This window comes from Gossypium raimondii, chromosome 3 (genome assembly GCF_025698545.1).
Source record: "Gossypium raimondii isolate GPD5lz chromosome 3, ASM2569854v1, whole genome shotgun sequence".
In the NCBI taxonomy this organism is placed as follows: domain Eukaryota; kingdom Viridiplantae; phylum Streptophyta; class Magnoliopsida; order Malvales; family Malvaceae; genus Gossypium; species Gossypium raimondii.
In genome coordinates this window covers 3,820,771-3,833,151 of record NC_068567.1, presented here as the reverse complement: position 1 = coordinate 3,833,151, position 12,381 = coordinate 3,820,771, and the positions used below count along the sequence as shown (strand labels likewise).

Sequence of the window (12,381 nt, the reverse complement as noted above, 5' to 3'; positions counted from 1 at the left end):
ACATCTTAGTGACTTAAATGAAAGCTTTCATCAAATTTAACCCTTAAAGTCTCTATTTTTTTGTCAAATTGGTCCTTTTTTGAGTTAAATTTAACTTTTAATTTTTAAAACAAGTCAAATTTGACCCTCAACCTTTAAAAAAAATCGATTAATTGATGTTTTGGATGAAAATAATGACTAAAACTTTAAATTTTTAAATATGACAGCTCACGTGACAATCCACATATATTTCATGTAATTTTTAAAAACTTATTATATTTCTTTATGAACTTTTATTTATATTTATTTTATAAATTTTAAATTATTTATTGAGGTATCATATAAAATAAATAATGTCATGTCAAGATATCTGATGCACATAGAGATCGCACACCAAAGATTGTTAAAAATTAAATATTTTAGCAATTATTTCTATGAAAGAAAAATAATTTGACTCTTTTTGAAATATTGATAGTTAAGTTTAATTAAAAGAATAAAAAATAAATTGACAGAAAATATAAATACCTTTCGAATTTAATTCATAATCAAATCAAATTACAGTAAATCTAAATAAACCAAATTAAATTTTCCTCATCAAAATTTTTAATACATTTCAACACACTTGAATTTACGTCCTCCTAACAATAATGCCTATACAAATCGAGTACCTACATGTCAGGACCTATACAAATCGAGTTAATAATCAATGGACAAAATTAAATATGTATATATACACACGTGCATTCCCTTCTTCTCCTGTCGATACCCACATTTTCTGGCATTTTCACGGGAGAGATTTAATATATATATATACACATACATACATTACCTTCTTATCCTCCTCCTCTCCCTACCCATGATTTCTGGCATTTCAACGGGAAAGATTCATACGGTACAATATATAAATTTGTAAAAAATTCTCGAAATCCAAAAGATACATAAAAGATTTCAAGAAAAATTTATAAAAGGATTTGGAAAATCAATTGGTTTCCTCCTTATCACACTCCCCATTGACGTTTTCTTATTTTCCTTTGTCCATATCTCACCCTTCTCTTTGTCCAGAAAAGGAGAGATTCTCCGCCATTAATATGAGATTCCGATCAACACCTGTGCACAAATCAGCCTCGGCGGTGATCTCGGCGATTATCTTCCTTTTCCTGATACACGGCGCCCACTGCTTCGACCTTCCTGGTACCGCTACCGAGATCTTCCAAAAGGTCGAATTTCGGTTCCTCTTTTATTATGTTTTTTTTAAAAAAAAATTCTTCGTTTGTTTGCTTAATCGTCTTTGTTTTCTATTTGATTTCGTTTATGATTTCAAATTTTCACATCGAATCTCTGTTTGTTTTCGAATAGAATCATAGGAGAAGGAAATTAGTGAGTATTTACTGCCTGTTGTTTAAGAGACTTTTTTTTTTAAATTTAAATTTTTTACGTTAAAAATAGTAAAATACTATTTTGACATGGACACTCAGTGTTCAACTTGACTATGTTTTTTCTTTTATGGGAAAGGAATAGTCTAATTTCATTTTGGTCCTTTTGTTATGTAAAATTTTATGATTTAGTCATATTTTAATTTAGTATAAATTGATCATCTTAGAATTTTATCGGTTAGTCCAAATTGTCAACGTGATTAACTATTTTCATAAAAGTTTTGATGTAAAATTTTTCTTTAAAAGTACTCTAAAATCTCCTTAAGTATTTAGCTAACATGTATTTTTGATTAAGTTAATCGGAAAAATTTGGATCAACTAATAATATTATAAAAGGATGAACAAATTATACTAAATTAAAATATAAAGATTAAACAGTAATTTTTGTAAAATATAGAGATCAAAACCCGAATTAGACCATTAATTTTTGATAGCAAAAAGCAAAAAGAAAAAGATGGGTGACGTCGACATGGGTCGGGACTCGGGAGCTCGAAAAATAACTTTTCGAGAATTCTCGAAATTCACCCACAATGTACTTTTCCTGTAAATAATCTTTGAATTATCCCTAGTTTGAAAAAAATATTTAAATAAAAAGCCTTGTTTCAGATTCTGCTATTGTTTTTATAATTTTTATTTTTTTATCAGTTGCAGAAAAACATATTTATTTGAATTTCTAAATTTGTAATCCTTTTCAAATATAAAAATATTTTTATATATTTTAAAAATGCTTGTTGACTTGCAGATTTAGATAAAGGTGTGTTATTTATTTAATTGATAGTTTCATTATGGGTTGTTGAAATGTCATGTCATTTCGAAAATGAATGACAAAATTATAATTAGGTAATAAACACGATGGAAACTGTTTAATGTATAATGGCCAACTTTATGTAGCAAATGATGTAGTAATTATTTATCAATCAATAATATAGGGTCCACTATATCTTCCTCAATCCTGAAGAATATTTGGGATATTTTTTATCTGAATAAATTTTTGGATATTTTATCTACTTTTGTGAAGATTTGAATATTGTGGATTAATATGATACTTTAATTAATATCCGAGCTTTAGGATGGATATAGTCGAATAATCGAATCAAAGGTGGAATTTTTGGATATAGGCCTAATAAAATTATCTAGAAAAATTTTAAAACAAATTAATACTAATTATGAGAAATTCATAAAGAAAATCAAACAATAAGGAATGTATAGAAACCATTAGAAAATTAGGAAAACTTTAATGAAAATAAATTAGAACATAATGAAAACTCTAATTTAAAAAAAATCCAAATAATAATGAATTTGTTTTACTGGTTTTAACCGGTTTTTAGTATTGATTTTGATATTTTACCTGTTTTGGCCATTTTTTCAATTTTCTAGTTCAAACTTCAAATTATATGAATGAATCATTGTACTAATTAATTTTTGATTTAGCCGGTTGAACTCTGATTTAGTTTTTCAATTATAAAATAGATATAAATATTAAGAGTTTATTTTTAATTTTCAGGTAATTGATTTGAACTCAGATTTCCAATCTATGAACTGCTTACCTTTTACATTTCTTTTGAATTTTCTTTCTATTAAACTCGGTATCTATCATAATCAGATATCTAGTTGGTATTTGTTTTTTATACATTGTGCTAGTGTACGTTCAATCAAAGCAACTGAAAGTTTTTTTTTTTTTTGTTTAGATAGGAGAAGAGAGAAAGATATCGTTAGCTCCTCATTGCGGCTCAAATCCACCCATATTGGACCCTGAAAGTGGAGGTGGTCATGTTGAAAAACTTGCTGATTTCAACACTTATGTCTCTGGCTCTCCTGAGTGCAAGCATGCTGTTCTTCTTGCCTCTGATGTTTATGGTAGTTATCCATAAACCCTCTTTCTTTTCTTTATCTTTCTGCTTCAGTGTGAGCTTTTTTTTTTTTTTGTCATTTTCTATTTGGGTTTTGTGTGAAATTAATGAGGAACAGTTCTTTAGGAATTGAGCAGCTTAAAGGTTTTCTGTATTCAAGCAAAGAAAAAAAAGAAAAGAGCTTCTTTAGTTTTCGCCAATTTTCTGTATTATATTTTACTTCTTTTTTCTTTACTTGTTTGCAGTCTGTTTTTCTTGACATATTATATCTGGGTTTTGTATTTCACTATAGATTTAATTTTGGTATTTTGTTTACTATACATTTGCTTTCATTGAGCACTTTTCTGCAATTTCTAATCTCTGTTCCATGATGATCATCACCATGATGATGATCATCACCATTGTTTTGATCATCTGCTAATTTCACTATTCTTCTCTTGGCTCTGCAGGATATGAGGCTCCAAACTTGAGGTACGGCTAATTGTGCTAGTGAAACCAATTTTTTTCTGATTTTTTGCCTTTATTATCTCTTCTATGCCTTTCTTATCCTTTGCATGCCAAGCTCGTCAAAGCATATCCAAATGTGTTTTGCTAATGTTTTGGACTTCTCTAATTTTGTTTTTCTTTTTTTCTTTATCTATTCGTACATGTACTATACGTACTTCCATTTGTCGGACATCTGTCCCTGCATGGAGGGTTCATGCTTCATAGTTACACCATAGGTTGTGGAAAAACAAACTTAGCTAGGTCCTTGACATACAGAGTGCTTCTGGCAGTCCATCAATGTGGTCACACTCCATGGAAAATTCTAGAAGATGACTTATTATCTTGCTTCATTTTTCTCAATAGCTTTATGGATTCATATATGGAGTAGTTTTTTCCTATTAAATACTAGTTATTCTTGGCTTAAAACACAGAGAAACCAATGACTGTAACATTTTGAAAATTGAAATCATTGCTTTTGATATCAGAATATGGATTCTGACAATTACAACTTAGTAAATTAAGATTTGGCATTCCTCTAACTGATTTTTGACACAGTTGAATTATTTTTTTTCGAGATTGTGATATAATGGATTAGTCTGTCAAAGGGTGACTGTGACACAGTTGAAACAAATTAAGATTTGACATGCCTCTAAATAGTTTGTTCTATCTAGCATCTTGAGTTGAACTGTACAGCTTCTGTAACCTAATTTCAGTTGCTCTTGGTTGTATAGAAAGATCGCTGACAAGGTTGCAGATGCTGGGTTCTATGCGGTGGTTCCTGACTTCTTTAATGGAGAACCCTATGACCCTAATAATCCTGATAGACCAAAAGATGCTTGGATGAAGGATCATTCACCGGTTAGTGGCCTTCTGACAAATACTTGAAATTGGTTATCGATCAAATTTTATAAGGAATGGCATACTTTTCAATCTTTGTTTATCTCATTTTTATTCCTTTTGTATTGTATTATGGACTCTAATTTTCTACACTGGCTTTAGTCTCTTCATAATAGGTATAGGTTTGATTTTGAATTTGTGCCGTTCATCCTGCATTTCTACACCATTACCTAGGGAAGAATCTAATGTTTAATGATGAACCTCTTTTGAAGTTTATGTCCTTGTGCATTTAATTCTTCCTTTAGGAAAAAGGTTTTGAAGATGCAAAGCTAATGTTTTAGTCTCTTCATAATAGATATAGGTTTGATTTTGAATTTGTTCCGTTCATTCTGTATTTCTACACCATTATCTAGGGAAGCATTTAATGTTTAATGATGAATCTCTTTTGAAGTTTATGTCCTTGTGCATTTAAATCTTCCTTTAGGTAAAAGGTTTTGAAGATGCAAAGCTAATGATTGATGCTTTGAAAAGTAAAGGGTTTTCATCAATTGGAGCTGCTGGGTTCTGTTGGGGTGGTGAGTTTATATGCACTGTACTCTTAAGTGGTTTCATATAAGATATTTACTATGATTATACAAGCATGTTATGCACCAGTTATGGTTTCAAGATATTTTTTTCATATAATTTTGTGACCATTTTATTACTAGATGGCTAATACCAAGTCTTTTGATTACCTCAGCTAAAGCTGTGGTTGAACTGACAAAGGCTGAACTTATTCAAGCTGCTGTGATATTACATCCTTCATATGTGACTGTGGCTGATATCAAGAGTAAGATTCTGCTTCTCTCCTCTTTTTAGGTCAGTTATAAATTGTTGTTCATTTCACTACAAATTGGTTTGGATTTAATGACTAAGTTTAAGGTGAGGTCTCCTATGCTTTGGGGCTGGTTGAACTCTCTGTGAATAATGTGCTTAGGTTCTTGCATTAGGATTCAGTTTCATATACCATTTTAGGATTCATAGTTTTTTAAAGGAAAGGTTCTTATACCATTTTAATAAAAAAAAAAATCTCTTGCCTCTCTTCCTTCACTCTAAGGTTGTTTTAGGTATGGGGTTCACCTATAAAACTATGGTGTTTTTACATATTGTGAAATCACCAAATTAGAGAAGAACTGAACGATCTTTTGTAGCAGTGATCTTAGGTCATAGAGAATGATTAGATCTTCACCTTAGAAGATGATTTAATTTTCATTCACAAGGTGAAAAAACTTTTGTTGCCAAGATGAAGTGAGCTGTAAAATTATACTAATTTTTTTTCGGAACTAAAATTTCCTCTCAAAATTTTAATTGTTTCATATCATATCTTACCTTCTCAGAATTATATTTTTGAATCAAATTCAAAACTAAATTCCATGCTTTCTTTTAACTTTTAAAAAAAAATGTTATATATAATATAATTCTTATTTTTCAGAATTTTAATAGATTTAGTTCTGTTTTCAAATTAAAATGTTATTTAGTATTTTAATTTTAATATTATAATTTTGTTATATTAATAAAATATTACTTGTATTTTGTAGGTTATCATGTTTGAGCAACATTGCAATATTGATGACCTTGAATACCCTAATACCATTAGCACATTCATGCAACTTTCTTGACATGAGAAAATTTGTCCTTCTATGATGATTGCCAAGTGTGCTTTTTCCATAATCTATAGCATGAAACTGTTTTGATGATACACTTAATGCAAAAATTGAAGTTTTGGGCATGGTTGGAGTTATTAGATGATTACTTTAAGAGAGCTTTCCTGTTTTACTTGCATTACTTAATTAGAATCTATCTTGACTTCATAGTTTATGGAGTCTTTAGCCATAGCAAACTTAGATTAGAGAATTAAACCTTAGCTGTTTTTAAGGTTCTAAGACAAATGTTTCACTAAAAATTGAACACATCAAGCTGCAGTGATAGTGTGGGAATATTTGCAGGTGTGAAGCTGCCCATTGCGATATTGGGAGCTGAGCTTGACCATTTGGCTTCCCCAGCAGTTTTAAAACAGTTTGATGACATCTTAAGTGCGAATAAGGTAAGAAGCCCCCATGCCTTGTATCATACTGTCTGCTTGTTATCTTTATAAATTGCATTCTCTATGATCAATTTGGATTTTCTGTCGATTACAATACTATTCTTGTTTAACTAACTCTATTTTTGAATGGATTTTAATGCTTTTCATTTAAATGAAGGGTTCACCAAATATAATAATTCAAGTGTGTGAGAGATCGAAAGTAAAAGACGAAAAGTGTAAAAGAACATACATTTTGAATGTGTTTGTTAAGAAAAAAAAAGAGGTGAGAACCCAAAAAAGAGAGATACCATTTTTAATTGGAATGATATGAACAAATAAAATGAGAGGAATTTATGTTAGTTCAAAATTACACATTTTGCAAAAGTTTCATTTTCTTTTTTCTCAATTTCAACTCTATCACGGAAGCATGAAAAGAAAATTACTTTTTTCTTTCAGTTTTTTTCTATTTATTTTACCAAGCACACTAACAAAAAAGATCAAATATATCCTTCTCTTCTCTTCTCTTCTCTTGCAGGTTGATAGGTTTGTGAAGGTATTTCCTAATTGTTCTCATGGATGGACGCTCAGATATGATATTAATAATTCAACTGCTGTGGCACGTGCTAACGAAGCGCATCAAGATATGCTGGAATGGCTTTTGAAGTATGTCAAGTAAGAGTCTCATTTTATGATGATGGATTTTTTAGAATTCTGTTTGCATTGTAGTCTGTGTTTCTGTAGAATAAGAGTGAATTTTAATGCATTGTGCTTTATTATGTAAGATGGAATGCTATAGCATCAAGATCACAAATGGTGTCTATGTTGTATCATTTAGCCAATGCATTGAAATTTATTTTATAAATTCATCTCGGTTTTGCCTATTAATATGCCATTCAAGCACAGTTCTTATATGCATCCGTCCCTGATGAGAGTGTTCACTACTTGGCAAGCAATGCTCCCTAGCAATAACGAATCAGTACTGTTCAATTCAATTGATTAATTTAGAAATCAAAAGTTTAACATGGGAACCGGTTTTAAAAAAAAAAAGAATATAAACACATTTTAAAAATTTTAATATACAGTTTTTATAGGTCAGGATGAGATACACATAGTACATTACGTATAACTTCTAATTATTTTGTCAGCTGCACCGATTCTTCAATAGTAGAAATAAATGAAATTTAATAAAATGATTAGTTTGCTCTTTAATCTAATATACAAAGACTAATTTACCATTTTTAAAATAAAATGGACAATATAAACCCGACTCTTAACACATGAACTTCAATAGTACTTTTATCGATATAGAATTCATGAGGAGAAATATAAATTAGAATATTATATATAATATTTAAAGAGAAGTTTTAAAATATAGGGTATAGTAAAAAATATTTAAAAAAAGAGACGCATGACATTTTTTTTCCTGCTGTTGCGTTGTTGTTTTACTGCCGTTATGTTTTTGTTTTGCTACCATATTTGATGTATCATTTTTTAAAATTAGTTTTATATAAAAAATCTTAAAAATTTCAATAAGGGCAGGCTAAGTCAAACTTAGATTTAACAATTTTAATTTAGACTAGGCTTGGGTAGAATTTCAAATCCATTTTAAAGATAAGCCCAAACTTAAAAAGTGAATTTAAAATTTTGTTTTGACTTAACCAAATCTATGATTAACAGAATGTAAACAAAAAATGGGGAACTGGTTGGTGCTAATTATGATTTTTCTTTTCTTTTTATTCTTTAAAAAGATGTTCTTTATTACTATGATTGTGATAAAATTTTATTTAGTACAACGTAATTCGAAAATAAAAATCTTAAGCTTTTGTACGTGTCCACCATTACAACTATATATAATTTAAGCCAAGTAAGAAAGCAATCGGTTAAGCTTATCCCAATGAAAATTAGGCTCAAAATCGACTTCTTGAAGCATTTTGGGCAATGGCACCATTTGAATTTTCTTACTCAAACCAAGATGTGCCATGAGAAGTGCAACGTGGGTTAAGAATTCATCACCATACTTGAGTCGCCTCGCATGCTTTTTCCACGAACAGTGAGCCGCGGCATAAGTCAGCATGTCCAGCCACAGATCAGCTATCAGTTTCCATTTATCTTGGTTATCCCATCGGAAATCAGATACCAAACTCTGCAAATGCTTGGCGATGTCGCACCCTTCAAAGAATGCGGACTTCCTTGAACTTCCCATCTGGATTAAGAATGACCGAGATCTAATGTCCACCCCAAACAACCCTCTGACAGCTTCATTGAATTGGACTTCGTCGAGGGTGAAGTTCATCGCTTCAGTGCAGGTATCACGGAGCCTTATGTGACCAATCCCTTCGGGAAGCATTGCGGGATATCGAGAAAAAAGGTACATCATATAATCAGATAAGGCCTTACTTATCCGGCAATACGGCTCGAGTTGCACGGCTCGATGCCGGTGATTGTCGTCATGGAAAACAACTTCTGTAGCAACATGCCATAGGAGCAGACTGTGGGTGAATTCAACCTCGCATACACTCCAAAGAATGTCTTCAGATGACCCTTCCATTCCTTTAAGCACACTTGAACCTCTATCATGCAATAACTCTGAGAGATTTTTGAACTCGGTCTCTGCGTATTTTTTCCGTTTTTCTTGGAGACCTGAGTAGATAAACTGTTGCAATTCGGGAGTTACATCTCTCCAACCGGTCCTTATGTACTTCCCCATACTATCCTCAGAGTAGAGGAACTTAAAAACTGCTGCAAGATTCAGTTTCCTGGGCGGTAGGCAATAATCTAGCAGGCTGCGCTGTGCCATGGATTGAATTCCCCCCTTGGACTTAGTGAAACGAACCAACTTAGAACCAATACCCCTAAGAAACCCATTGTTTTGTTGGGCTAACCAGTAGATTCCCCAATCCGATCTAAGATGCAGGAAGGCGGAATAAATTTCAAGAAAGATGGCAGCACCCATTAACAAGTAGCTAATGCCAACGTCAACTCGGGAGTGTTCATGCTTACCAACGACGAAGATGAAGGCAAGCAGTGCGAAGGTGGTGAAGGATAAGCAAATGAAGCGAAGAATTACACCGGGTCGAGTTATAACTATACGAATCTTTGTATACAGCAGATCATAAAGGAATCCAAGCTCAATCTCCACAATTGTGAAGGCCGCTTCTGCATTAACTTTGGTCTGGTCCAGCTCAAATACGTAACTCAAATTTTTGTAAATTCTGAGCTTGAGATCTGCAAACATGGGCTTGAACACTTGAAACAAATGAAAGGCTCGCTAAAGATCTCCGTATTTCCCCTTAATTTGTTTCGGCTCCAAGTATTCTTCCAACGTCAAACGCATACCTCTTTCTGATGGCGACGTCTGTGAATGCTCAACTTCCAATGGGGAACCTTGGTCATCAGAAAACACAGATTTCCTAAACCGGACGCTACTAGCGTTGAAGAGAGCCCAAGCCCTTTCCCCATACTTGATAATTCCAACAGTGAATATTGGAATGGCCGTAAAGATGAGCGATTTTGATGCTATTGTCCAGAAATTGGCATATGAATAGAGAGCCACTCCAATTTGGAAACACAACCCAAAGAAATGTAGAGGCCAGACTTCATTGTCCGACAATGAGTAAGCGGTGATAGTATCTGGGCCACCCAAATACAAGAGCAAGAATGAGGCCCAAAATAGAAGCAGAGGACTGGCTTTTTTATCCTTTCTACCCAAGGCTAATGTGGCCAACCAATCTGCAGATATGTATAGGGTCCAAACCAAAAGGCAGACCGACTTTGAATATCTGCCGCTGAATCTCCGCCGATTCCCAAATCTTATCAGTATAAATTGAATGGTGAGGCTGAGGATTACCATTACCCGGATTTCCCATTTCAGCCAAGACAATATTATATGATTCGACACCGTTTTCAAACCCGATTTATCCTTGACCGCTAGGAACAGCATTGCACTTGCAACTGGAATTCAACAAAAATGTTAAGCATTACTGTTGAAAGATTTTTCATCTATTCCGGGAATTAAGCATGTGTAAGACTTTTTAATTATTTAGTTCGTAGTTATAAGAAGGACACTTGTTTATCCAAATTCAAATCGTGTTGCTCCACCTTATTCTCTATCATGTCTAGGAGCTTGATTTGCTTAAAATTGGATATGCCAGTGTTGATGTTTATTTGAATCTCGAGTGGACAAATTCTAACACCAAACATTCCTTTTAGTCATTAATAATCTATGTCTTAGATTGAGTACTAATCAGGGTTAAGTCAAGTTCGGGTTGAATCAGTGCTGATCATTTTAGTTTCGGGTTTGACTCAATTTAAAGATAAGTTTAAATTTTGGTTGAAGCTTAATCCATATTAAAAATACTAAATTTGAGCTCGACTCGGCTCGAATGTAATAAATTATTTTATATAAAAATAAATGTTAAAAAATATAATACATTAAACACACTAAAAATAACAAATTGAAAATGCAAAAAAAAAGAAGAAGAAGAAGGTATAGATATGTGATTCAAGTCGGAGTTTGAGTTAAAAAAATTCTGCCTAAGGCCCTACTCGTTTAAAAAATTAGCCTTATTTTTTGTTCAAACCCATTTTTTGGGTGGGTGACCCAACCCATCATCAAGTCTAATAACCATGCATCCCGAAAAAAGTATTCATAAATTATAAAATAGATTTGTTTTACAAAAATAAGTTATATTATTACGTGAGTGTTTTTTAAAATATATATTTATATAAAATCAATATAGATTCATATATGGTGAGATTTAAATTTAGATCTTTATGAATTTTAGACCTTCAAATTTACCATTTCAACTAAAGTTTGATGTGTTTTTTATATAAACTTTTATTGAGTACTAGATTATGGCACACCCATCATTATGGGTGAAAATTTATGTAAAAATAAAAATAAAAATAAAAATAACCGAGTTATGATACGTGAGTGCTTAAATTGCAAACTTTTTTTTTTTATTTTGAGTGCCTAAAATGAATTTTTTTATAATTTGGTGACTATTACACTAATTTTTTTGGTAATTGAGTTGATACTCGTTTAACCCGTGACACCAAATATTTCTATCTTTTTTGGTGGGTTACAAGAAGAGGGCAAAGGCTTAACAGCAACATGACTATTGTGACTCGAACCCAGACCATACCTGAGGTTGTGAACACCCTGGCCATCGCACTGAATTGAAAAGTGATCTAATAATTGGATTTGAGTGTAATTTATAATAATACATGTTTAAGGAACTATAATTTTGAGAGTAAATTGTTGTTTTGAATAATTATGTCTTGGGAAAATGAAAAAATGAAAAAAATGAAAATTTTATATATTTTGTATATTTCCATATTTCCATATTTTCTATTTTCTACAAATTTTTTTGTAATTTTATCTTTTTATAATTATTTACAATTATTTATCATTTTTAATTTCTTTATAATTATTTACAATTTTATACTTTTCTGGTTTTAAAAAATAATTTTCTATACTTTTTATGTAAATTTCTATAATTATTTATTAATTTTAATTATTTTCTATAAATTTTAGGAAAACATGTTTTGTTATAATTTTTAGATTATTATTATTATTTTCTTAATTTTTATGATTTTTATATTTTTAAAAAATTAAAAAGAAAATTTAAGCTAAAACATATTTTATAATTATTTTAAGGTAAAACGTGCATCCCATGGTAATACTTTTCATAACTCAACAAATTGAAAGAAATTTAAATAAATAAACAAAAAA

The 12,381-nt window shown here is 31.2% G+C and overlaps 2 protein-coding genes across 3 annotated transcripts; one reads left to right on the top strand and one right to left on the bottom strand.

The window, feature by feature from the left end:
• The first annotated feature begins 730 nt into the window (after positions 1–730).
• Positions 731–7,528, top strand: LOC105796617 (endo-1,3;1,4-beta-D-glucanase). 2 transcript variants are annotated; one of them, XM_052628005.1, is made up of 9 exons: positions 731–871; positions 1,042–1,196; positions 3,101–3,269; positions 3,712–3,733; positions 4,480–4,606; positions 5,070–5,160; positions 5,325–5,414; positions 6,571–6,668; positions 7,183–7,528. In XM_052628005.1, the coding sequence occupies exons 2-9, from the start codon at positions 1,068–1,070 to the stop codon at positions 7,321–7,323; spliced, it is 867 nt and encodes a 288-aa protein (XP_052483965.1). In that variant the 5' UTR covers positions 731–871; positions 1,042–1,067; the 3' UTR covers positions 7,324–7,528. The 2 variants fall into 2 exon arrangements, with proteins under 2 accessions (XP_052483965.1, XP_012481821.1); XM_012626367.2 differs by having other exon boundaries at positions 766–1,196.
• Positions 7,529–8,479: 951 nt separating this feature from the next.
• Positions 8,480–11,816, bottom strand: LOC105795612 (uncharacterized). The gene is made up of 3 exons (XM_052628542.1): positions 11,792–11,816; positions 9,984–10,598; positions 8,480–9,911 (listed from the first exon to the last, which is right to left on the bottom strand). The coding sequence occupies exons 1-3, from the start codon at positions 11,814–11,816 to the stop codon at positions 8,503–8,505; spliced, it is 2,049 nt and encodes a 682-aa protein (XP_052484502.1). The 3' UTR covers positions 8,480–8,502.
• Between the last annotated feature and the right edge of the window lie 565 nt (positions 11,817–12,381).

Bases quoted from the DNA above. Each gene is read 5' to 3' on its own strand.
- LOC105796617 (XM_052628005.1), top strand. From the start codon at position 1,068: ATGAGATTCCGATCAACACCTGTGCACAAATCAGCCTCGGCGGTGATC. The intron at 1,197-3,100 runs GTCGAATTTCGG...TTTTTTGTTTAG, and splicing joins CTACCGAGATCTTCCAAAAG to ATAGGAGAAGAGAGAAAGAT. The intron at 3,734-4,479 runs GTACGGCTAATT...TTGGTTGTATAG, and splicing joins TATGAGGCTCCAAACTTGAG to AAAGATCGCTGACAAGGTTG.
- LOC105795612 (XM_052628542.1), bottom strand. From the start codon at position 11,816: ATGGCCAGGGTGTTCACAACCTCAG. The intron at 10,599-11,791 runs GTATGGTCTGGG...GTTGAATTCCAG, and splicing joins CAGGGTGTTCACAACCTCAG to TTGCAAGTGCAATGCTGTTC. The intron at 9,912-9,983 runs GTATGCGTTTGA...ATCTTTAGCGAG, and splicing joins GACGTCGCCATCAGAAAGAG to CCTTTCATTTGTTTCAAGTG.